Source organism: Bos javanicus, chromosome 1 (genome assembly GCF_032452875.1).
Source record: "Bos javanicus breed banteng chromosome 1, ARS-OSU_banteng_1.0, whole genome shotgun sequence".
NCBI lineage: Eukaryota > Metazoa > Chordata > Mammalia > Artiodactyla > Bovidae > Bos > Bos javanicus.
Window position 1 is genome coordinate 94,732,856 of NC_083868.1, and position 25,472 is coordinate 94,758,327.

The window sequence follows — 25,472 nt, forward strand, 5'->3', positions numbered from 1 at the left end:
GAAATGGCACCCCACTCCAGTATTCTGGCCTGGGAAACCCCCTGATGGGCTAGTTCATGAGGTCACTAAGAGTTGGACATGACTGAGCACACACGTGCACACACACACCAAGATTATATCATATTAAGTGAAGTAAATCACAAAGACAAATACTATATAATATCACTTATATGTGGAATCTAAAATATGACACAAATTAAATTATTTACAAAACAGAAACAGACTCACAGACATAGAAAACATAAGAACTTATCATTACCAAAGGCGTGGAGGAGGAATAAAGTAGGATTAGCAGATACAAACTACTATATATAAAATGGATAAACAACAGGTCCTACTGCACAGCACAGGGAACTATATTCAGTATCCTATAATAAACCATAATGGAAAAGAATATGAATATATATGTGTAACTGAATCACTTTGCTATATACCAGAAACTAACACAACACTGTAAATAAACTAGACTTCAATTAAAAAAAATTTTTAAGTCTCTTAATTTTTCTAAAGTTATGTAAATATCCTTAATCAAGTATTTATAAACAATAATAATCATACCTCAATGTCTTTGAAGATCAGATTTAACTATAATAAACATTTTCTTCCCACAGGAAATGTCCAAGACAATCTACCATACTGAAAAGGGTCATCTATTTATACATTCTCCTCCATCTAATATATCATTTGTGCAAATATGAAGGGATCAATATCGATCACATATCCCTCCCATATATGATGAAGAAATCAAATTATCCTTTAATGGACCTAGACTTCATCCAAGATCTATCACAAGCTACCTGATTTTGATTTTCTCATGTATCTTCACTTTAATCTGTACAGGATAAAAGGGATTATACATTTATAATGGCTTTTGATTTTAAGAGACTGCACTGATAAATTGGCAACCTGCCTGACAGGAAAAGCAACTTGCTACAACTCACCATATTGCTCTCAATAAGATAAAAGAACAGCAGAACAAAATATTCTCTCACAAATAGTAAAGTCAAAGAGCATAAATGAAAATGCAAGTTCCAAAAGCTTCACTAAAGCAGAGCCACAGGAGTTCTAAGGCTATGAGGGCCTATCTGTAAGCTAGGGATTCAAAAAAATGTTGCATGTGTCTATAGTTTTCAACATCTTTTCCAAAACAACTTTTAAATCAGTTTTCCTCAATAAACACAAAACTAAAACTCTCCTGTATTCATAATTAACAAGTCATTAGAAATATACAGGTTTAGTATGTACATTACCATGGAGTTCAAACTTTCATTACAATAGTAGTTTAAGAACTTACAGCATCTGCTTTACAAATGGTGTTGGCTACATGTCGACATAGCATCTTTAGCCAGTTTTCTTTTGGAAGTTCCTCTGATGTCATCTGGAAACTGAGCAGCACATTTGCTTGCTCTGTTGGTGGCCTCACAAGCAATGCAAAAGCATTATGGCAATCTAGGGTTCCAAAATAACCACAAACACTACATGTTACTCCTTGGAAAATGACAGATTTAACACAAGTTTAGTTCCCTCAGAGCAAGAAAACTCTACTGAATTCTCTCTTCTCTATCCAGTAAATTATCTCTATTTCTATCTTTCCTGTTCCCTTAGTTATTAATTGGACAAAGAGCAGCATCATATTATGTTGAAACATTGGAAAGAATAGTACATACCATGTAAGGAACCAACAATAATAATTTAATGTTGTTAGGTAAGCAGTACTTTCCATAATATTTAATATTTTCTTTAATGAAGCTTTAAAAAATTAGATCATTTCTTAGAATTCTAGAATTTAAGTTTTTAAAGTGACACTGTAAGAATAATTTAATAATTCAACCTACTTAAATCAACTGAAAGAAAATACTCAAATATTAAAACTGTTACAAAAGGTTTTATGATCAAGAAGCTAAAACAGAACCTGTTTTGAACAATGAAGTCTTCCAGAATTATAATCCAAAAAATATAGACGATTTAAGTAAATGCTATATGTAGCCCTTAATAAATCCAGAATTTGACAACTGAGTAAAGAGAACAATATAAGTTGCTATTCAAGTTTTCTTTGTTTCTCATAAATTGAAAGCTTTCCTTCATTAGAGGATAGGATCAGTGATAAAACCAGCTTACATCGTAAAAATATATGCCTAAACAAGAAAAATATTGCCAAGCATACATATCATACAAGCTAATGATATAGTTTATGGTAGGTATAAACTTTTGCCAATTTCAAGCCTTCAAAGAACCCTCTCTTAACATTCCCAAAGTTTAGAGTAAAAGCTTTCCTTAATACACATATGAGCCCACATTGAGTCTACCATAGTTACTTTGGGTATATTTACTCATGCGTATCTATTTCTGGTGATATCCTAAATGTATCCCTCACAAGGCAGCCACTGGCAACAGGAAATGTTGTAAGATGTGGAAGCACAGGTAATAGACTACAACTGCTTTTGGATTCTGAAGGAATAAGTTTTGGTGTGGGAATGGGGAGGATGGGCACTACTTTAACCATGTAACCATTTAAAAGCTCTTTGTATCTTAAGAGATGAAGATATTCTACAGAATGAAATAATACTTTCATTTGAAAAAAATTAAAAATCAAATCAGTTCCTAGAAATGTAGTGGGATAAAAGAACAACTACTTTGCCAGAACTAATCAACAATATTGAAAAATAATTTACCAGTTTAAAAATAAACATATAAGGGAATTAAACCTTCAATGAATATAAACTATTTTTATTTAGCCAACAGTTTATCCAATGACCATACCTTCTGTCTCTCGTATGTCTAGCACCTTCTTAATCTGAGAAAGAGGCATTAGATGAATATGCTTAAGAGAAGCTGGGGGTCGGGTCTGGCCATGAGGACTCCTAAAAGTACCAATAACCTTGTGTCGTTTTCTTGCTATCTGATTATTGGGGGGGAGAAAAAAAAGTTGATGTCAGTAACAAAAACAAAGACCAAATGCTTAAAAATAAAATGGCACTAGTCACATAAATCTATATGCAGCTCATTAAGTATCAGTCATTCCAAAATTATCTGTAAGTAATTACTATGTAACAAATTCATACATGTAACTATGTAACAGAATTGTTCACATTCATATGAAAAGAGCTCAAAGTCAGGAAAACAGGATCTATGGAAAAGATCCCAGAGGTGTGAAAGAACTTAGAAGAGTTGTGAGAAATAATGGGATCAAAGGATGAAGGAATCTTCAATAAAAGACCTTGAATTCGGAAAGGGGAATAGTTGCTTTGGGATCACTGCCTTGGGTTCAAAAAAATAACTGACTTCAGTTTAAGAACAGAATTCACAATTATCTCAGATCCCATGCAAGGAACTGAGGATAAAGGAGCGAATAATACAGAAATGGTTCTGGTTCTCATGACACTTACATACTATTGAGAAATATGAAAATCAAAGTAACAATACATTACAAATCGATGCAAATTATAAAGTCAATGTGCTGATATAACTTTAATTAAACTGGGAACTCACCAAAGGAAGAGACAGGTAAAGTATTGCTGGAGAAGACAGGAGCAAAATCAGAAAGGATCCTGTGACTCATGATGTACATAAGTTCTGAGAATTTTATAAGGTCTTTAAATTTTTCATTTCTATGAAATCATAGTATATTATTTTGTCTTTTTAAAAGAACATCTCTTTTGGGCTTATGAAAGTGAAAGTTGCTCAGTCATGTCTGACTCTGTGACCCCTTGGACTATATATAAAAAAGTCCATGGAATGCTCCAGGCCAGAATACTGTTGTGGGTAACCTTTCCCTTCTCCAGGGAATCTTCCCAACCCAGGGATCAAACCCAGGTCTCCTGCATTGCGTGCGGATTCTTCACCATTTGGGCTTATAATCATTAACTAAAAGACACTAACACAAAATAATTTAGATTAAGTTGCTTAATGAATTGAGATTGATTGGTCATACTCATCATGATGAATATGACAATGTAAGGCTGAAATCTGTGTTGGTTAATGAGAAAAGATCAAATGGCAGTCAGTATCACATTTACACTGATGCAGAAATATGACACATGATCTATGATACAAACCAAATATTAAAAGCCCATTTATATTAATATGGTAAAAAAAAGTAATTCTTTAACTTCTACTGTAATATCTAAATGTACTTTTAATTTAGCTAAGTAAAATAAATAATTTTAAGGCTCATTTTTAAAAAGGAAAAACAATGACAAGTATTAATACTGATGATACAAATGCTAGTCCATCAAGGTAAGAACTCAAAATACAGATACATCACCTGTCATGTCTAAGTGAAGTCAGTTCAGATCTTACTCATTTTAAATGTTTCTAACATTTACCATTCTCTTCATTCCAAATTTGCTCTAAGTTTTGGTGTTTAAAAAAAAAAAAAAAAAAACAAGCTAAAGAATAAGAGCTTATAAATCTAAAGGTCCAAAATTTGGGCTCCAAATTTAATGTTAGAAATAGAACTGTTACAGTTAATGTGATTTTGACATGGAGACTAAAAGAGAGTAGAAAAAAAAAGTCAGTGAATTCAGGAAAGATGAAGGAAGTAAGAGGCCAAGCTATAACAGACGTGAAGGCTACAAGGAATGACCAATGACATGAATTAAAGTGCAAGGTAAGTCTATGAGCCAGTTGTAGAAGACATCACAAAAACTGAATGGGAAGTAAAATAAAAAAATTTAAAGCAAGCCACAACTCTCCAAGGATTAGAGGATAAAGACCTGGGTTCAATCCCTGGGTTGGGAAGATCCCCTGGAGAATGGAATGGCTACCCACTCCAGTATTCTTGCCTGGAGAATTCTATGGATGGGGAGCCTGGTGGGCTGGGGATTATAATTCATTATATTAAATAATCAAGTTATGTCTGTCTTCAATAAAATACGGATTTCTCTGCTGGGAAAATGTACTTAATTTTAAAAAGAAGTCATAATTATTTTGTAAATCTTGAAGAAATATACACAGATACAAGAAGTTCCTAAAATTCTTGATCTAGGCATTTATTTGCATGGAAACAAAATAAACTTTCATTTTGACATGGATTTGAAGTTATGAAAAAATATCATACGTCTTAATATTAGGTCTTCTCCTAAAAGCATTCAATTAATAGCATTAAATCAACAATTGGTCTCATCAAAAAAGTGATTCAAGTTCACTTTACTTTAAACTTCTTTAATCAATTAATTAAAACTTATTGTTTCGATCAAAGCTTAGTTTTAAAGATTCAATGAAGTCATACAAACAGCAGGGTTATTACACTGTATTAATGACAACTTTACCTCCAGGCAGTCATTGAACAGGAAGAGAGTTACTTGTTCTCCTCTGTCACAGGGGTGCTCACCTAGAGAAATTGTTTCAACTCGCTGAACTAAACTTCGGTGAGAAGATAAAAGATTAGCCTGAATAGATTGAAAACATTAATAAAACATTACTTCATGGTAAATACTTTTAAATACTTTTTAAAATTATAATTAAAAACAAAAGTTGTGCCAAGATTCTGTTTATATTATAACTGGCAGAATCTAAATACAGCTGACCTTGAACAACACAGGTTTGAGCTGCACTAGTCCACTCATACAGGTTTTCTTTTTTAGTAAATAAGTACTACAGTATTACATGACCCATGATTGGTTGAATCTATGAATACAGAAGCACAGAAACAGAGTGCCAACTATAAAGTTATATGCAGATTTTCTACTGCTCTGGGCAGGGGGTTGGTGCCCTTAATTCCCAGTAGTTCAAGGGTCTACTATAACAAAATCAAAAAGAACAAAAAGAGTAAGTCGACAATCATCAAAAATGAATACTTACTGGACATCCATCTACCTCATAAACAACATCGAAAATTTGCCTTTGAGCTTCTGTTTTTCTCTTATCCTCATTAATATGGCTGAAAATTAATAAAGTTATTTTTCAAACAACAGACCATAAAAACTGTATATATACACATCTTGTGTCACACACACACAAAAAATCCCTCCATGTGAATATGTCTTAATTTTGATAACTGTATCAGTTAATATATTCCCTAAAAGTATCCCACTACATTAAAAAATTTCTCATAGAATCCTTCAGAAAAGTTAAGTTTTGCTTTACTCCTTACTATATTCTCTCTCTCTCACTTTAGACTATATTCATTATACACTTCCTAAAATACATTATACTGGTATAAACTGCCGGTTCAGAAGTTTTAAGTTCAGGTAAGGTTTTATGCAAATCATTCCCAAATTATATGCTAATCATTTCACTGAAATAAAAATTAAGACTATTGCTTCCAGACAAGATGGAATAAGAGGAAAAATATATACTTTGCCTGAAACAACTTAAAAAAAAAACCCAGCAAAGTATAAAGAAAGAGGTTTTTAAAGTCAATGTCTCAAACAATGCAAGCCTAATTATATCCTATCTACAAAAGATACACTTTACATCAAAGACATGAATAGTCTAAAAGTAAAATAATGAAAATATCCAGTAAGAGCACAATATAGTCTTCTCAAGCGTACATGGTACCTTCACCAGGTTAAGCCATAAAATAAGCCTCAGGAAGTTTAAAAGGATTGAAATAATACAAAGTATATTTTCTAAAAATGGTGAAGTAAAATTAGAAAATTAGTATCACAAGGAAACTTCGAAAATTCACAAATATGTGGTAATTAAACAACAAACTCCTGAACAACCTATTGGTTGTGATTACCTATTGGTAATCACAAGGGAAATCAGAAAATAGTTTCAGGTAAAAACAAAAACCAAGAACATGACTAAAGTAGTGTTTAAAGGGAAATTTACAGCTATAAAAGTAAACAATTAAAAAAATAACCTCAAATCAATATCCTAATCTTCTACTTTAAGACACATGATGGGGGGAGGCGGGAAGAGCAAGCTAAATCTAAAGCATGCAGGAAAAAGGAAATCAAAAGTTATGAACTAGTGACTATAAAAATAATGGAAAAAAAAATTAACAAAATTAAAAGTGTCTTTCTTTTATGAAAATATGTTAACGCTGACTGCATAATTCAGTTTGTAGAAAATATCAAGGTAAAGAATGTGTATGTTAAACCACTAAGTAGTGAAAAACACTACTATCCTGATCCCAAAATAACAAACCAAAAGCATGACGACTGGCTGATCAACATATAAAATACATGTATAAACAAAAACCAAAATATGCATAATGTTTTCAGTAGCAACAGAAGCTCATATCCATTAATTTGAGCATTATTCTACTGCTAGATCCTTTCACTAGAGCTGGTAGTTTCCATATAGGAGCTCCTTACAAGTATTTTAAGAAACTCTATTTCAGGACTTCCATGGAGGCAGTGGTTGAGGATCTGCCTGCCAATGCAGGGACCACGGCTTTGATCCCTGTTCTGGGAAGATTCCACATGCCGAGGAGCAACTAAGCCTGAGTGCCACAACTGCTGAGCCCCCACAATGAAACTACTGAAGCCTACATGCCTAGAGCCAGCAAGAGAAGCCACCGCAATAAGGAGCCTGCACACTGCAACGAAGAGTAGCCCCTGCTCTCTGCAACTAGATAAAGCTTGCACGCAGCAACTAAGACCTAGTGCAGCCAAATAAAGAATCTAGGTGCTAGGTTTTAGAAGATTAAAAAAAAAAAAAAGAAATTCTATATCATACAGAAGCACTTCATGGAGTGCTTCGGTATGAAGCTATTTAATTAAAGAAACTATTTAATTAAATCAACTGAATATGCTTATATGTAAAGTTCAAAAAGGTGCTATATCCTCATCCTTCGGGAAGAAAAACAATTAACAGCAATAGAGCTTTTAATTCTGATCATATTAGTCAAAAAAAATCACTTCTGATCAATGCTGTCTCCAAGTTAGACTTACAGTAAGCAGCTTAAGTTTAATAATCAATTTCCCCTAGTAAATTTCATTGAGTTTGTACTTTGACCACATCTCCAACAAACCCTACCAATTTAAGTTCACAGAATTCAAAGTAAGAAAAAAAAGTCAAAGCTAATGTGAAAAACGTATTAACCTTTTCATTTCATCAGGGTCAAATTCCCAAATTCCATTTGGGTAGTTAATAAGAATATGAAGACAAAAACAAGCTAAGACTGGAAATATATGAAGAAAATGTCTATTAGTGCATTTATAACATTTTCAAATTTCTAAACCACTGTTACCCTCTACATGTATACGTTCACAAGTACGTTTTTGATTAATCATATTTTAACAATATTTCTAACATTTTAATATGTGACTACACTAATAAAAATAATTTAGATACTATTTTACAGAATTTTGTTATTGATCTTTTTCTATTTACGATTCTAATTGTTCCACCAATTCCACTGTAAATCTAAGGAATAACAAAAAAATTGAAATAAGGTACTTACGTCATTACTTCCTTTAGTGATTCAATAGCTTTTTCTAGAGTGCTTTTGTCAGGATTTTCTTCAAATGTGTGCTTCTTAAGATCTGTAATATTTTATCAAATATTTTCTCTATGATTAAAAGAAATTCAATGGTTTTCCCACTATGACTTAAAAATGCTGTCCACTGTGACAGACACACGTTAATTTAAAAAAATAGTATCTAACTTTTCCTTTTAAAAAAAAAGTTTTTATACAACGTTCCCTTAAGAATGAGTTTCCAAGGTGGTGCTAGTGGTAAACAACCCACTTGCCAATACAAGAGACATTAAGAGATATGGGTTCAATCCCTGGGTCAGGAAGATTCCCTGGAGGAGGAAATGGCACCCGACTCCAGTATTTTTGCTGGGAGAATCCCATGGACAAAGCAGCCTGGTGGGCTACAGTCCACAGGGTTGCAAAGAGTTGGTCACGATTGAGTATCTGAGTACTCTTAAGAGCTCTCTTCTTAATGTATTAAATAAGTTTCCATATTTTTTCACTGAATAAATTTTCAGAATATGTACCAGATTTTCACTATTTCAATTCCCTTCTAGTAAAGTTTGATGACTCCTAAATTTTTTAAACTCTCTGAATTCACGATCCTCAATTAACTAAGAAGTCATTATACATGCTATATTTCATAGTGGGGCCCATGGCTCCATCACAGAGAGCAGCTGGTGTGAAGAGACGATTTTGTTTAGTTTATAGGTTTAATGAGGTGCTTAGACTTTGACTCTTCTTACCCAAGTTGCTTATAATGTTCTACCCAATGGTTCCCTATATCTCCACCCCCCCCACCTAATCTTTTAAGTGGAATAATAGAAGAAAGGCTTAGATATCAAGTTCATTTTAGTCATGACATTTGATGAATTCCTATAAGTACTTAATAAAACAATAATGAAGATAAATAAGAAACAGCCTATTTTGTAAAGTTAAAAAGGTTGCATATTCATATATTTTCTTTATAATCTGTAAAATAGAATAGTTTTTAAAGACTGTGGAAATCATTTTATATATTAATAATTCTAAACTGTATTAGATAACCTCAAAGAGAATAAAAATTACTAATTTTTGTAGTTACTACCACAATTCATAATTTAACCAATATATTTCAAAGACAATAATAGATAAAAAGAGTCACAAACTTAGCCTCCTTAACTGCTATACTTACTATTGTAGTTAAGGTCTGAAGGCCAAATTGCTTTGTTACACTTATTCCTGTTTTATGCAATTTAGTTCTCATACTTAAATTTAAAAGTATAAAATTTAAATTTAAAAATATAAAAACTGACACTGTTCTAGACCTATTCACTACTTTAGTCAGGTAAATATAAAAGCATATAAATACACCTTTCTTTTCATGAAGGTATAATTTATTCACAAAAATTAACTCTGCTATAGATGTCCTTTTCATTGAAATCTATAATTTAAGTTTTAGAATAAATGGATGAATGTTTCAAGAGTGTTCTGCACACTATAAGGAAAAAAAATATAAGACAAAGCATAAAGAATTTTACTAAGAGTCAGAAAAAGACTAAATAACCTCAAACATCGTAATCATTTTGTGGGTGAATTTTATGTGGATGTAAACTGTTTGGGAATTAGTGACATACCATGAAATATAAGAATACTTTTAGGAGAGAGGCAGAAAGTTCAATACTAGTCAGTAAAACTGATTTCACAACAAATAAAGCATTTCTAGGCCAGAGTGAATTTTTGTAGCACCAGTGATTATTCAGATTATCCATAAAGATATTTTCTACATAAAAGATACAAACTTTAAAACTGAAACCTAAGAGCACTTTGAAAACGAGAAATTTTGCCAATTTTTTAGAACAAAACAATTTCATAAAAACATCCAAAATTGTCTGGAAAGAGATCAAACAAGTACCATTTAAAAGTAATGCAATGCTGGGTAATCTCTGCACTGGTCGGATGAGAAGTTCAACAAGGCTTTGCCGTCCACATTCTGGCTTAGCTTGGTTTATCTGAAAAGAATTAATTTATTCAAAATTTATTTTGAATGTTTTCTGCAAAGATTATTATACATTACATTTATTAGATTACACCTTATCATTTGTGCCCTGATAAAGAATGGGAGAAGTAGCGTGGTAGTTGTTCTCTGGCAGATTATTATGGTTCAGTAATCCCTCAAGGCCTGAAATAGCCTTCTGGCAAGCCAAGGGTTAACACCTTAAACAGAGAGTGAGTTCCTCTAAGCACTCTTATACATTTCATTTCAGTTTTTCATAAATCTATATCACTCAAAAAGAAAAAAAATTAAAAATATTAATTATGCTGATACCATTTGGATAAACAAAGTAAGCCACCAATAAGAAAATCATTAAAAGCAAGCAAAATCTCATTGGAAAATTTTTAGAAGTGTTTGAGAATATGCCTAACTTAAAAAACACACACACACACAACATTCATATTCACTCAGCTGCCTCTTGGATCCTGCTTGTGGCATATCAAACCTTGTGATGCTAAACATCACTGCACTTTCAAGTAAAACTAAACACATAACATTAAGGTATTCTGACATGGATGTATCTTTACTAAAAGATACATCTTTAGTATTAAAATTTAATTTTAATAAATTCCGTCAGAAAATAATTCTCTGATTTTTATTTGAAAGAAATATGTATTACCTTCAGAAAAGCATGAAATCTTGGTTTCTGTTTTTCACATTTAATAATAGTTTCCTTGCTCATTTCAAAGAAGTTCACAAAGGGAGGATAGATTTTTACCAAATCTTTGGACTAGGAACAAACAAAAAAAACCAAAACCCATTAATTTGTGGCTGTTACCCTTAGTCAATGAAACTTAAAGTTGAATAACCAGTAGTCAAAATCTGACATACCAGATGCAAAAGAAAAGTTCAAAATACATTTCTTCTCAAGATAAATACAGGAATTTTATTTCATAAACTTCTCACTAACTAGTGAGTTAATTGCTAAAGAAAATGCATCAATTGTTAAACAGAGCCTAAAACCTGAAAAGCAAATAAATACTCAGAAACAAACAAAAGTTGATATACTTTTGTTGAACTTCAATATAAGCTTACTGTATTGATAAACATGACACAGTTTTAAAACTTCTATTAATTTAGAATATAGTAGCAATTATAGCTGATCTATGAAGAACCCAAGAACACGCTATTATCTTTTGAAGGATCCAAACAACCATTAAAAGATCAACTGTACTGCGCAATTTTGAAGTACAAGGAAAATGTCCTAACAAATTGAGACCAACAGGTACCAAAAAGATCTGGGACAATAATTTGCATATTTGAAATTCTCAGTCAACCAGAAAGAACATCCAACAGCTATACGGTAAGGATTACAGTTAGGAGACCTTAGAAATCAAAACTAAATGGGCAACAATCCAAGGCACTGAAACTTATCTGGTTGGACTGAATCATATCCAAAGAGACTGAAGGAAATTTATAAATTCTATTTGTGGCACCTCATTCAAAACTAATATACTTATTTAATAAACTTAACCTATGTTCTTAGAGAAGAAACAGTTCATTGGAAGGTTTTATGCAGACACAAAGACAGTACAAAGTGCTATCAACTAAGGAAAGAAAAAATAAAACTCAATTATAGAAAACTTTAAAAAATCATTAATCTATGGCTGTTTATGATAGGAAAATAATATGATATATGGTAAAATGACTGTAACACAACAGTTAATATTAAAGATGAGCTATCAAGAAAGTGTTGGATTGTATATGGAAGGCATGTTTCAGAAGACAAGAACACTTTCAAAATATTTTACAAACACAAAGATGCCTAAGTTTTTTTAAAAAGTTCTCACATTTAAACAGGTAACTTTCATTCCCTGCCATTTCTTGATGAGATGATACTTTAATCTTAATACTTAATAAATAAAATACTTACATATTTAAGAAAGATATCACCAATGCTTTTGCTCTCATCCCAATTAACAATAAGGTCTTCAAGATCATCCTGGAAAAACACAAAATGAGACAATAAGTGATTCTGACAATCACTTTAGCATCTCTTAAATTTGAATATTCATTTGAAAGACATACTTTACAGAGTACCTTAATTTGGCATATATAACAATAACATTCTTTCTCAATAAGAAATTAATTTTTTGACAAGAAAAATATCCTTTGAAAAATAATTAAGAAAACATAAAGAATGCCAAATCAATAAGACTAAGTCTAATTTCCCAGTATGATGTGGAAGTATAATTAATTTAACTATACAGCTGATTGGTTCATTAATTACAGAATTAATTAATTATAGAAAAGCACCTTTGATCTTGGCTGCTGAAGCATCAGCCATTAGAAACTGTAATCTATAATAGAGGTCAGCAAACATTACTTAAAGGGCCAAGTGGTAAATATTTTAAGGCTTACAGGCCATATGGTTTCTGTCACAAGTCCTCAATTCTGTCTTTGTAGAATAGAACCATAAACAATATATAAATAATTGTGAGTGGCTGTGTATCAATAAAACTCTATTTATGAAAGTAAGTAAAACTTTACTAAAATGCTAAACTGGCTGGATTTGGTCCATTGACCATGATCTGCTAATTCCTGGGCTTATTTCTCAATCATCATCCTAAAATATTACTTATTTGTAAAAGTTTAGAAGATATTTAAAAGCTTTCTAAGATAATAAAACCAGATGATGAAATGGTAAGAAATGACATGCCCTAACTGAAATTCTAAAAGTGACTTTAAAGTAGAAATTAATCAATACACTTATACAAGAGGTTCTCAAACTGTTACATGCAGACACTTTCCCAACAGATATTTTTAGTGGGATCCATAAGATTAAACTATTTTCATTACAATACGAAGGCATTATTTGACTCCTTGATTCTCTCATAAGGATACAACAGAGTCATATGGAGGTGACATGATGTGTGATACCGCAATAGAATGAATTAAGCAGTAGACAGGAGAAACAAGTTTTCTATTAAGCCAGACAAAAAAAAGGCAAAACAAATCAACATCACTGTTTCTGTTTTGGAAATTAGTTATTTTAGAAAAGAACATGTTATTTATACTACCACATAAGGAGTCATTATTATTAACATATATTTTTAAAATTGCATGAGTTCAGTTCAGTTCAGTTGAGTCACTCAGTCATGTCCAACTCTTTGTGACCCCACGGACTGTAGCATACCAGGCCTCCCTGTCCATTACCAATTCCTGAAGCTTGCTCAAACTCATGTCGATCGAGTTGGTGATGCCATCCAAACGATCTCATCCTCTGTCATCCCCTACCTTTCCTGCCTTCAATTTTTCCCAGCATCAGGGTCTTTTCAAATGAGTCAGTTCTTTACATCAGGTGGCCAAAGTATTGGAGTTTCAGCTTCAGCATCAGTCCTTCCAATAAACACCCAGGACTGATATCCTTTAGGATGGACTGGTTGGATCTCCTTGCAGTCCAAGGGACTCCTAAGAGTCTTCTCCAACACCACAGTTCAAAAGCATCAATTCTTTGGTGCTCAGCTTTCTTTACAATCCAACTCTCACATCCATACATGACTATTGGAAAAAACATAGCTTTGACTAGATGGACCTTTGTTGGCTAAGTAATGTCTCTGCTTTTTAATATGCTGTCTAGGTTGGTCATAGCTTTTCTTCTAAAGAGCAAGTAAGTATCTTTTAATTTCATAGCTGCAATCACCATCTGCAGTGATTTTGGAGCCCAAGAAAATAAAGTCTGTCACTGTTTCCATTGTTTCCCATCTAGTTGCCATAAGTGGTGGGGCGGGATACCATGATTTTAGTTTTCTGAATGCTGAGTTTTAAGCCAGCTTTTTCATTCTCCTATTTCACTTTCATCAAGAAGCTCTTTCATTCCTCTTCACTTTCTGTCATTAGGATAGTGTCATCTGCATACCTGAAGTTATTGATATTTCTCTTGGCAATCTTGATTCCAGCTTGTGCTTCATCCAGCCCAGCATTTCTCATGATGTACTCTGCATGTAAGTTAAATAAGCAGGGTGACAATATAGCCTTGACATACTTCTTCCCAATTTGGAACCAGTCCAGTGTTCCGTGTCTGGTTCTAACTGTTCCTTCTTGACCTGCATACAGATTTCTCAGGAGGCAGGTCAGGTGGTCTGGTATTCCCATCTCTTTAAGAATTTTCCACAGGTTATTGTGATCCTCATAGTCAAAGGCTTTAGCGTAGTCAATGAAGCAGAAGTAGATGTTTTTCTGGAACTCTCCTGCTTTTTTGATGATCCAACAGATGTTGGCAATTTGACTTCTGCTTCCTCTGCCTTTTTTAAATCCAGCTTGAACATCTGGAAGTTCTCTGTTCCCGTACCACTGAAGCCTTGGTTGGAGAATTTTGAGCATTACTTTGCTAGCATGTGAGATGAGTACAATTGTGTGTAGTTTCAACATTCTTTGGCATTGCCTTTCTTTGGGACTGGAATGAAAACTGGTCCTGTGGCCACTGCTGAGTTTTCCGAATTTGCTGGCATAATGAGTGCAGCACTTTCACAGCATCATCTTTTAGGATTTGAAATATCTCAACTAAAATTCTATCACCTCCACTAGCTTTGTTCATAGTGATGCTTCCTAAGGCCTACGTGACTTTGCATTCCAGGATGTCTGGCTCTAGGTGAGTGATCACAGCATCATGGTTATCTGGATCATGAAGATCTCTTTTGTATAGTTCTTCTGTGTATTCTTGCCACCTCTTCTTAATATTGTATATCCACATACAAAAAGATGATCTTTAAACTTCACCTTAGCCAAAAATGAACTCAAGTTATAGATCTAACTGTAAGAGCTAAAACAATACACCTTCTAGAAGAAAACACAGGAGAAAATCTTCAAAATCCTGGGTTAGGCAAAAATTTCTTAGATATAACAGCAAAAGCACATTACATTTTAAAAAATGGATAAACCGGACTTCATCAAAATTAAAAATTTTGGTATTCCAAAAGACACCATTAAAAAAATGAAATAAGCAACAACAGGCTGGGAGGAAATATCTGCAAAACACATAGCTGATAAAGGACTTGTACCAAGAATTTACAGAGAACCTTTACAACTTGGTAAGCCAACACACAACACAACCAAAAAATGGGCACCAGATCTAAGCGCACATTTCACAAGAATAATATACAAAAGAAAAAGAAGCAGATGAAAAGACGCTCAACATCATTAATTATTAGGGAAATGCAAATAAAATCATTTTATATCCTAGAATGGTTATAAAAGAAAACGTATAAGTACCGGCAAGAATGGATAGAAATTTGAATGCTGATACATTACTATTCAGAATATAAAATGATGTAAAAACCTGATAGTTTCTCAAAATTTTTAAATGAAGACTGCCAATATAACCCAGCAATTCTACTCGTAAGTATCTATGGAAGAGAATGAAAACACACCCAAACAAAGATCTGCAATGTTCATATCAGCATGATTCATAACTGCCAAAAACTGGAAACAACCTAAATTTCTATCAACTGGTGAATGGATAAAGAAACGCAGCATATCCTTATAATGGACTATTACCTGGCCACACAAAGGAACAAACTACTAACGTGCTAAATCATAGATGAAATTCAAAAATATACTAAGTTAAAGAAGCCAGACATAAGACATTACCTATTATATATTTATGTTTATATGCAATGTCTAGAAAAGGCAAATTTGTAAGACATAAAATAGATTAGTGGTTTCCTGGACCAGGGCTAGGAATGGGCATGAAGGATCTTAGTGGGTAAGATGAAGATGTTCTAAAATGTATATGGTGACGGCTGCATGATTTGGTGACTTACTAAAATCAGTGAATCATATATTTTAAAAAAAGGTTGAGTTTAAAGATGTAAAATGTACTTCAATGAAACTGTTAAAAAACTGAGGCATCTTTAAAAGTATTTTTAAACTTTCTGTTTCAATTTCAAAAACAATTAATATGAATAAATAAAACCTACATAAACAATGGCAACCCACTCCACTACTCTTGCCTGGAAAAACCCATGGACGGAGGAGCCTGGTAGGCTGCAGCCCATGGGGTCGCTAGGAGTCAGACACGACTGAGCAACTTCACTTTCACTTTTCAATTTCATGCGTTGGAGAAGGAAATGGCAACCCACTCCAGTGTTCTTGCCTGGAGAATCCCAGGGACGGGGGAGCCTGGTGGGCTGCCGTCTATGGGGTCGCACAGAGTCGGACACGACTGAAGCGACTTAGCAGCAGCAGCAAACACAAGTTCCTCAATCATTTTTTAAGAATGAAAAGGGATCCTGAAACCAAATAATTTAAGAACCATTATCCTATACTCTGGGCTTCCCTTGTGGCTCAAGTGGTAAAGAATCCACCTGCAGTGCGGGAAACCTGGGTTAGATACCTGGGTTGGGAAGATCCCCTGGAGAAGGGAAAGGCTACCCACTCCAGTATTCTGGCCTGGAGAATTCCATGGACTGTACAGCCCATGGGGTCGCAAAGAGTCAGACACGACTGAGCAACTATCACTTCACTTCACTTCACATCCTATACTCTGCAGATTCAGAAAAGTCAAAAGGGAAAAATTTACTTTCAGTAGCGTAAGATAAACTCAAACCAAGAATAATTAAACAGCCTACAGAGTCAAGAATTAAGATTTAATTATTTAAAATTGTACTTCAAAGAAACAAAAGAATAAAAGGATTATACATAAGAATAATCTTGGAACAATATAATGCAGTGAATTCTAGCACGGACTAGTCTGTTTTAAATACTGGCTCTAGAGCCTGTTCAGTGTTGTGCCCTTGGGCAAACTACTTAACCTATAAGTGCCTCAATTTTTTATTCTGAAAAATAAGTATATAAATGACTCCTATCTCATAAAGGATTAAATTAGCTAATATTTGTATAGCACTTAGAAGAAACCCTAACAGACAGTAGTGCTCAGTAAGTTACTATTAAATATCTTTTCCTATGTGTTTAATATAAATATGGGAGATATTTGGAAAACTGTGCTGTAAAAGAGAAAAAACCTATAGCTTCGCAAATATAATCTAGCGGTACATTTTTAAAGTGTAAACAATTACAGGATGGTGGTATATAGTTATATGAGACCATTGCAATAAGAAAGTAAAATAATCTCGAGGCCACCTGAAAAAGTCTACTGTATCTGGTTAACCTTTAAATCCTTAAGCCTGTTGATTAAATAAAGATCTCTGCCCTAATCACTTGGCCGGCTCAGTTCAGTTCAGTTCAGTTGCTCAGTCATGTCCGACTCTTTGCGACCCCATGAATTGCAGCACGCCAGGCCTCCCTGTCCATCACCAACTCCCGGAGTTCACTCAGACTCACGTCCATCGAGTCAGTGATGCCATCCAGCCATCTCATCCTCTGGAGTCCCCTTCTCCTCCTGCCCCCAATCCCTCCCAGCATCAGAGTCTTTACCAATGAGTCAACTCTTCGCATGAGGTGGCCAAAGGACTGGAGTTTCAGCTTTAGCATCATTCCTTCCAAAGAAATCCCAGGGCTGATCTCCTTCAGAATGGACTGGGTGGATCTCCTTGCAGTCCAAGGGACTCTCAAGAGTCTTCTCCAACATCACAGTTCAAAAGCATCAATTCTTCAGTGCTCAGCCTTCTTCACAGTCCAACTCTCACATCCATACATGACCACTGGAAAAACTATAGCCTTGATTAGACAGACCTTTGTTGGTAAAGTCATGTCTCTGCTTTTCAATATGCTATCTAGGTTGGACATAACTTTCCTTCCAAGGAGTAAGCATCTTTTAATTTCATGGCTGCAGTCACCATCTGCAGTGATTTTGGAGCCCAAAAAAATAATGTCTGACACCGTGTCCACTGTTTCCCCATCTATTTCCCATGAAGTGATGGGACCGGATGCCATGATCTTCGTTTTCTGAATGTTGAACTCTAAGCCAACTTTTTCACTCTCCACTTTCATCAAGAGGCTTTTGAGTTCCTCTTCACTTTCTGCCATAAGGGTGGTGTCATCTGCATATCTGAGGCTATTGATTTCTCCCGGCAATCTTGATTCTAGCTTGTGTTTCTTCCAGTCCAGCATTTCTCATGATGTACTCTGCATATAAGTTAAATAAGCAGGGTGACAATATACAGCCTTGATGTACTCCTTTTTCTATTTGGAACCAGTCTGTTGTTCCATGTCCAGTTCTAACTGTTGCTTCCTGACCTGCATACAGATTTCTCAAGAGGCAGGTCAGGTGGTCTGGTATTCCCATCTCTTTCACAATTTTCCACAGTTCATTGTAATCTACACAGTCAAAGGCTTTAGCATAGTCAATAAAGCAGAAATAGATGTTTTTCTGGAACTCTCTTGCTTTTTCCATGATCAGCAAATGTTGGCAATTTGATCTCTTATTTCTCTGCCTTTTCTAAAACCAGCTTGAACATCAGGAAGTTCACGGTTCACATATTACTGAAGCCTGGCTTGGAGAATTTTGAGCATTACTTTACTAGCGTGTGAGATGAGTGCAATTGTGCGGTAGTTTGAGCATTCTTTGGCAAAATGAAAACTGATCTTTTCCAGTCCTGTGGCCACTGCTGAGTTTTCCAAATTTGCTGGCATATTGAGTGCAGCACTTTCACAGCATCATCTTTCAGGATTTGAAATAGCTCAACTGGAATTCCATCACCTCCACTAGCTTTGTTCGTAGTGATGCTTTCTAAGGCCCACTTGACTTCACGTTCCAGGATGTCTGGCTCTAGATGAGTGATCACACCATCATGATTATCTGGGTCGTGAAGATCTTTTTTGTACAGTTCTTCTGTGTATTCTTTCCACCTCTTCAGAGACTAAGTAATAAAGAAACTAAGGCTTAGAGAGATTGAAGTGAAGTGAAGTGAAGTCACTCAGTCGTGTCCGACTCTTTGCGACCCCATAGACTGTAGCCTACCAGGCTCCTCAGTCCGTGGGATTTTCCAGGCAAGAGTACTGGAGTGGGTTGCCATTTTCAACTTGCCCCAAATCACACAGTTGTGAACCAGTATTCACACTCATGCTTGTCTGACTCCAGATTCCATGTCATTCTACTAGACCTATAGCACAGCTATCGCCATTAGAAAGGGGGAGTCAGGTGGGCAGGTGAGCCCCCAAGAGTATTAGTCATAGTGCCATCATTTCTTACGATGTTTCTGTGGGAATATGCTTGACTCGGTTTAGTACAGACCCTGGGACATGTCTCCTCCTTGTCCATACACAATTCTCCATAGGATGCTCCCAACATTACCTCCTGGCAGTAAGAAAGGAAAACTCTATAGTTCTAAGACACTGAGCATAGAGCTCCCAAAGCCTATTTAAAAAGTAGAGGGAGTTGTAAACAGATTGGACTAAGAAAGTTAAGCTCTTTCTTTCTTTTCTTCCTTGCTAAGATTTCTTCTATACCATTATCATCTACTTTTACACAAAATGGGTTTCTCTTTTACTTAGCTCACTGCACAAGACACCAAATCAGCAGATTCCCCAATACAAACCTGTTCCTGAAACAAGTTCAAGGTCCTGAGACTTAACACTAAATTAACAAATAACAAAGCATAAACATAAAAAGAAAAAATCCCTCAACTCCTCTTTCTCTTTTGTTTCTTCATAGTTCCATACAAAAGCAGGTTTTGCACATCAAGAACCAATGCTGATTAGCACTGAAAAGGAAAAATTCACACACAGAAAAAGATGCTGATAACAATCTCAGACATTCTCATCTTAAGCTAACCATAAGCATGCTGTAAGTTGCAGACAAATGAAGAATGAGGCTAAAGGTGTACACATGATATCTAAGATGACAAAATAAATTTAACTTCCAGTCCTGATTTGGACATTTAAAAAGTAGCATGGCCAATATTCAGCAAATATCTACTGAAACAAATCTAACTGCCAGAGTGGTTGTAAACACAGTGGGTAAAAAATGATTTTAATCCTTCACAAAACAACCACTCATGATTCAGATACTACTATCCCCATTTTACAGAGAAGAAAACTGAAGCAATTAAAGTTAACTTACTTTGAACCCAAATCTACTTTATTCCACAGTCCAAATTTGTAACCACTATGCAATGTTATAAAATACAAATACCAGTGCTTCTTAGGAATACCATACCATTATGATATGAAGAACTGTACAAGTTTAAGCCATATTTACATGATTTACTCATTTACATACTGAAAGAATATATACAGCATATAATCAAGAAGCAATATAGCATTAGTAAATCAGGACGTGGAAAGAACCTAAATGTCCATGAATTAATGAATGGATAAAGAAAATGTGGGATATACAATAAAATACTATTTAGCCATGAAAAAGCCATTATGCCTTCTGTAATAACATGTATAGTCCTTGAGGGTATTATGATACATGAGATAAGTCAGAGAAAGATAAGTACTATATGATCTTACTTACATGTGGAATCTAAAAAAATCCCACGAAAAACAAACACAAAAATCTCATAGATACAGACTGGCAGTCGCCAGAGACGGGAAGGAGGGTGGGTAAAATGGGTAAAGGCGGTCAAAAGGCAAATTTCCAGTTATTTCACTTACTCCAGCCTGAAGATGTAACGTAGAGTATGGTGACTATAGTCAATAACGCTATTTGTGTATCTGAAAGTTGCCAAGAAAGTGGAGCTAAATAGTTCTCAACATAAAGAAAAAAACAAAAAACAAACTATGTGTGGTGGTAGATCTTAACTAAATTTATTGTGGTGATCATTTTGCAATACATACCCATATGAATCCATTATTGTTGTATACCTAAAACTAACACAATGTAACATGTTAAGTTTATCTCATAAAAAAAGGGGGTTGGGAGCAAGAAAACTTTATAAAGGTTTAGGAGAACAGACTTTGAAGTTAGACAAAAAAGGGTTCAAAGTCAGTCAATGCCCAGCATTTATTACATGATTGACTTTAGAAAAATTATTCAATCTCTGTACATAGCAGTTTCACATCTGTAAAATGTAGACAATTAGAGTATCAACTTCTTGATAATGTTCAGTGGATGTGGCAGTACCTGATAAAGGGCAGGCTACATTTAAAAAGAAAAAAAGAAAAAAATATTATGCAAAAAAAAGACAAAGAAAATACAGCATAATTTTGGGAGTATTTGGGTTACAGAATTATAGGTATTTTCTACTTTTTCCTTTTCTCCTTTATTTTATAAATAAATGTTTGACAGCACATATTGGTTTCGTGGTAGGAAAAAAACCATAGGCTTTAATATTTTAAATGCATGACAAACCTGAAATTAGCTAATAAACAACTACTACTTGAAATATTGGTAATCAAAGTTTGTAGAAGAAGCTTAAAAATTGGGTTACACATTAGAAAACTAAAGGGTAACAATCGTTTTCAAAGCTCCAGTGACTCACTAGTGAAGGAAACATAAAAGCAGACACAGATATAGAATACAAACTAATGGTTACCCTTGGGGAGACCGAAGTGAGAAGGGCAATATAGCGATAGTGAGGGCAAACAGGGTTATTATGGGATTATATGAAATCATGTATACAAAACTTTCCAAAATTGTAAAACAATATAGAATTTAAATAACCATTTATTCAGTAAAAAAAATTAACAACAAAAGAAGGTCCAGTGAATCAGAGAACAAAATATGCCAAACTGAGATTATGATCTGTATACATAAAAAGTTTGTAACATTTTATATTAGATGGAAATTTGCATACCCAGAATGGCTAAAGTGACTGACACCAAGTGATCTTTAGCAGCAAGTGACCAAGTCACCAAGTGACCAAATTAGCAGCAAAACACCAAGATGAAAATCTGCTTGCCATTCTACTCTATCTTTATACCTCTCAATGTTTCTCATGAGGAAAAAAAAAAAAAGACCATTCCAAGAAGATTTTACTCTTCAAATATTCAGAATCCTACTTGGAAATAGGGATAAACTAGCCTGAGATTCCATAGCTTTTTAACCTTTTAAGAAAACAAAGACTCCTTCAAACTTACTTGTAAATCTAGAAATAGGTGAAATATGGTCAAGGATTTTGAAAAAATACAAAATATAAGTATTCGATAAACTGCATTTTTATTAACTTACAGATCTTTCATATTTTTGTCTACAACATGCACTAAAATCAAAAGTAAGTTAATGTATTTGTTTGAAAACATTCTGTAACTCAGACTGATCATTTTATTGTAACATGGAGTAAACATTAGGGAAAAGATAAATTAGCAATAATATTGTGCCTCAAATAAACCTCACTGGCTATGATACTGCCACAAAGCTGTAATAAACATCAAAATGGGTTGTTCTGAGAAGAAAACTGATCAGTTGTGCTCTGGCATCATATATGAAGAGGAAATAAAGCTAAATTACTTTTAAGAGTTCATCTAAATCTTTCCTCAAATTACTTTACTATGAGAGATTGATATCTGGAGTCCAGGGACCCTTCAACAAAGGAAAATTATTATAATAAAAGTAGACAGCATTGTCTTTTACAGTTTTGGCATTCATCTGACTATATACATAGAGAGAGAGAGAGAGAGGAATGAATGAAATGATCTCTAATCTTTTCCCACTTCCATTTTTTAAACAAACCAAACAAAAACATACAACCCAAGATGAATAGCAGAAGAAGAACAAGAAAAATAGTATTAGCAAACACATTATCTTAATAGAAAAGACTTTATAAGGTCTAAATTCTTTATTTTCAAATTAATCAAAGTAAAAACACAGGCAGCAGGAAAGAAACATTAATAAGGTGCTAGAGCAAAGAGGCAAGTGATTCAAAGGAATAAATGAGGGATTAAAAAGTTTTAAATACAAAATTTATTTAGCTAACTAGAAGTACATTAAAAATCACAGGAAATATACATAATCTAAAAAGAATTACTACCACACTAACATATACAAATTTACCTTTATCTTAGTGTGCACATCAAAGATATCTGGAATACTACCAAAAATCGTCTTAATTTCTTCCGGTGCAAGGATAGGCCCACCTCGTTGTCCTTCCTCTTCCAATGGTACTTGAAATAACTAAAGGGCAAAACAAAACTAGATTAGGTAAACTGGAAGAAGAAAAGAATTATTTAATAGTGATAAAGAAGAGAGAAGATATTAATGGAAAAGAAAAATACTTCTTGCTAACCTAAATTTGAGACCTTTTCTCATAACATTTTCTAGTCTATTTTATCCTGTTTATTTACACATCTGTGTGTGTATATATAATCTTGTAACAAAATATTAATTAGAATCTAGTAAAAGTTTATCACAGTCCTACAAATCATTAAAATTGTTAGTGTGATATAGAGTAATTTCTACTTTTTTAATTCAAGTTACTAAGGAAGAAAGCAATAAGGAATCATACTTTAATATAGGTACTAAATGTTTTGAACTGATAGCAACAAAAACTTGGTTTAGGGGAAAAAGACTGGATTTGAAGCTAGAAGACCTGTCTGTATCCATGCTGCTGCTTCTATCAATCTTAAAAAAATACTCCTACAACTAGTAAGTGAATTTAGCAAGGTCTTAGGATACAAGGTCAGCATGCACATGCATGCATGCACACACATGCATGCAGGCACACTGAAAAAAAAATCATATTTCTGTAAACCAGTATTGTACAAACTGAAACCGAAGGTTAAAAATCAGTACTATTTACAATAAAAAACTAAAATGCTTAAGTATAAATAGAATAAATCACGTACATGATGCTGAAAACTACAGAATGTTGATGAAAGAAATCAAAGAAGACCTAAATAAATGAAGACATACAGTCATGGACTGAAAGATTCAACACCGTAAAAATGTCAAATGTCCCCCACTCCCAAATTGATATAAGGATTTACCCTAATGCCTATCAAAAATGCCAGGACTTCTCATAGATAAAATCTGATTCTAAAGATTCATATGGAAGGGCAAAGAGCTTCTTACTATCAAGCTCCAGTATTGTGCAACACTGGTGAAGAGAGAAACATTGACTATCAACAGAACAGAATACAGACTCTAGAAACGAATCCATGCAAATTTTTTGACAAAGGTGCAAAAGCAATTTAGTGCAGGAAGGCTAGTTGTCCAACACATGGTACTAAAACACCATTTGCCATAGGCAAAACAAATGAAAGTGAAAGTGAAAAGTGAAGTCGCTCGGTTGTGTCCGACTCTGCGATCCAGTGGACTGTAGCCCACCATGCTCCTCTGTCCATGGGATTCTCCAGGCAAGATAAACCTCAGCCCAAATATAATATTTATACAAAAATTAACTCAAAATTATCATAGACCTAAAGAAAAAACTCACAACTATGAAATATTTAGAAGAAAACCTAGGAGAAAACCTTGTGACTTAGGCTTATGTAGAGTGTTTAAATACGAAATCAAACCCATGATGTATAAAAGAAAAAAAAACTGATAAATTGGACTTTATCAAAACTAAAAACAACTCAGCAAAAAACTTACAACAAGAAAACATATTATAGAATAGGAAAAAAATGTCTGCAAATCACATTATCTAACAAAGGACTATATTCAAAATATATAAAGAATTCTCAAAACTCTGGAAAGAAAACAATCCAATTAAAAACAAGTAAAATCTTTAGTTATTTCAATTAAAACAAGATATACAGATATCAAATAAGGACAGAGATATTCAGTATCACTAGTCTTTTTGAAATGTAAATTAAAGCCAGGATGAGATAATACTACACACGTGTTTGAATGACTAAAATAAAAAACACTGATAACATAAAGCAATGGTGAGGACGTGAGCAACTGGAACTTTTACATGTTGCTGGTTGAAGAGCAAAACTGTACAGTCCCTCTGCAAAAAGGCTTGATGGTTTCTTTTGAAATCAAGCATTACTTACCATATGATCCAGCAGTATCGCTCCTAGGTGTTTACCCAAGAGAAATGAAAATTTATGTCCATAGAAAACTTGTACACAAATATCTGTAACAGCTCTATTGATAACCACTCAAAACTGGAAACAACCCAAATGTCCTTTTAATAAGTCAATAGATAAACTGTGGTACATCCATACAGTGGTATACTACTCAGCAAAAGGATCAAACTATTTATACACACAAGTTAGATAAAACCCAAAGGAACAGGTTGTATACTATGACTCTATTTTATGACATTAAAAAAA

At 33.9% G+C, this 25,472-nt stretch overlaps 1 protein-coding gene across 10 annotated transcripts in view; it reads right to left on the reverse strand.

Moving 5' to 3' along the window:
- Positions 1 to 25,472, reverse strand: part of ECT2 (epithelial cell transforming 2) — a 59,291-nt gene that overhangs the window by 12,076 nt on the left and 21,743 nt on the right. For all 10 annotated transcript variants that reach the window (XM_061415601.1, XM_061415618.1, XM_061415626.1 and 7 more), the window contains 9 exons: positions 23,245 to 23,364; positions 12,280 to 12,348; positions 11,026 to 11,136; positions 10,266 to 10,362; positions 8,357 to 8,438; positions 5,803 to 5,881; positions 5,271 to 5,390; positions 2,761 to 2,899; positions 1,295 to 1,449 (listed from right to left, as the gene is read on the reverse strand). In XM_061415601.1, coding sequence (XP_061271585.1) covers positions 1,295 to 1,449; positions 2,761 to 2,899; positions 5,271 to 5,390; positions 5,803 to 5,881; positions 8,357 to 8,438; positions 10,266 to 10,362; positions 11,026 to 11,136; positions 12,280 to 12,348; positions 23,245 to 23,364 — 972 coding nt within the window. The remainder of the gene's footprint in view (positions 1 to 1,294; positions 1,450 to 2,760; positions 2,900 to 5,270; positions 5,391 to 5,802; positions 5,882 to 8,356; positions 8,439 to 10,265; positions 10,363 to 11,025; positions 11,137 to 12,279; positions 12,349 to 23,244; positions 23,365 to 25,472) is intronic.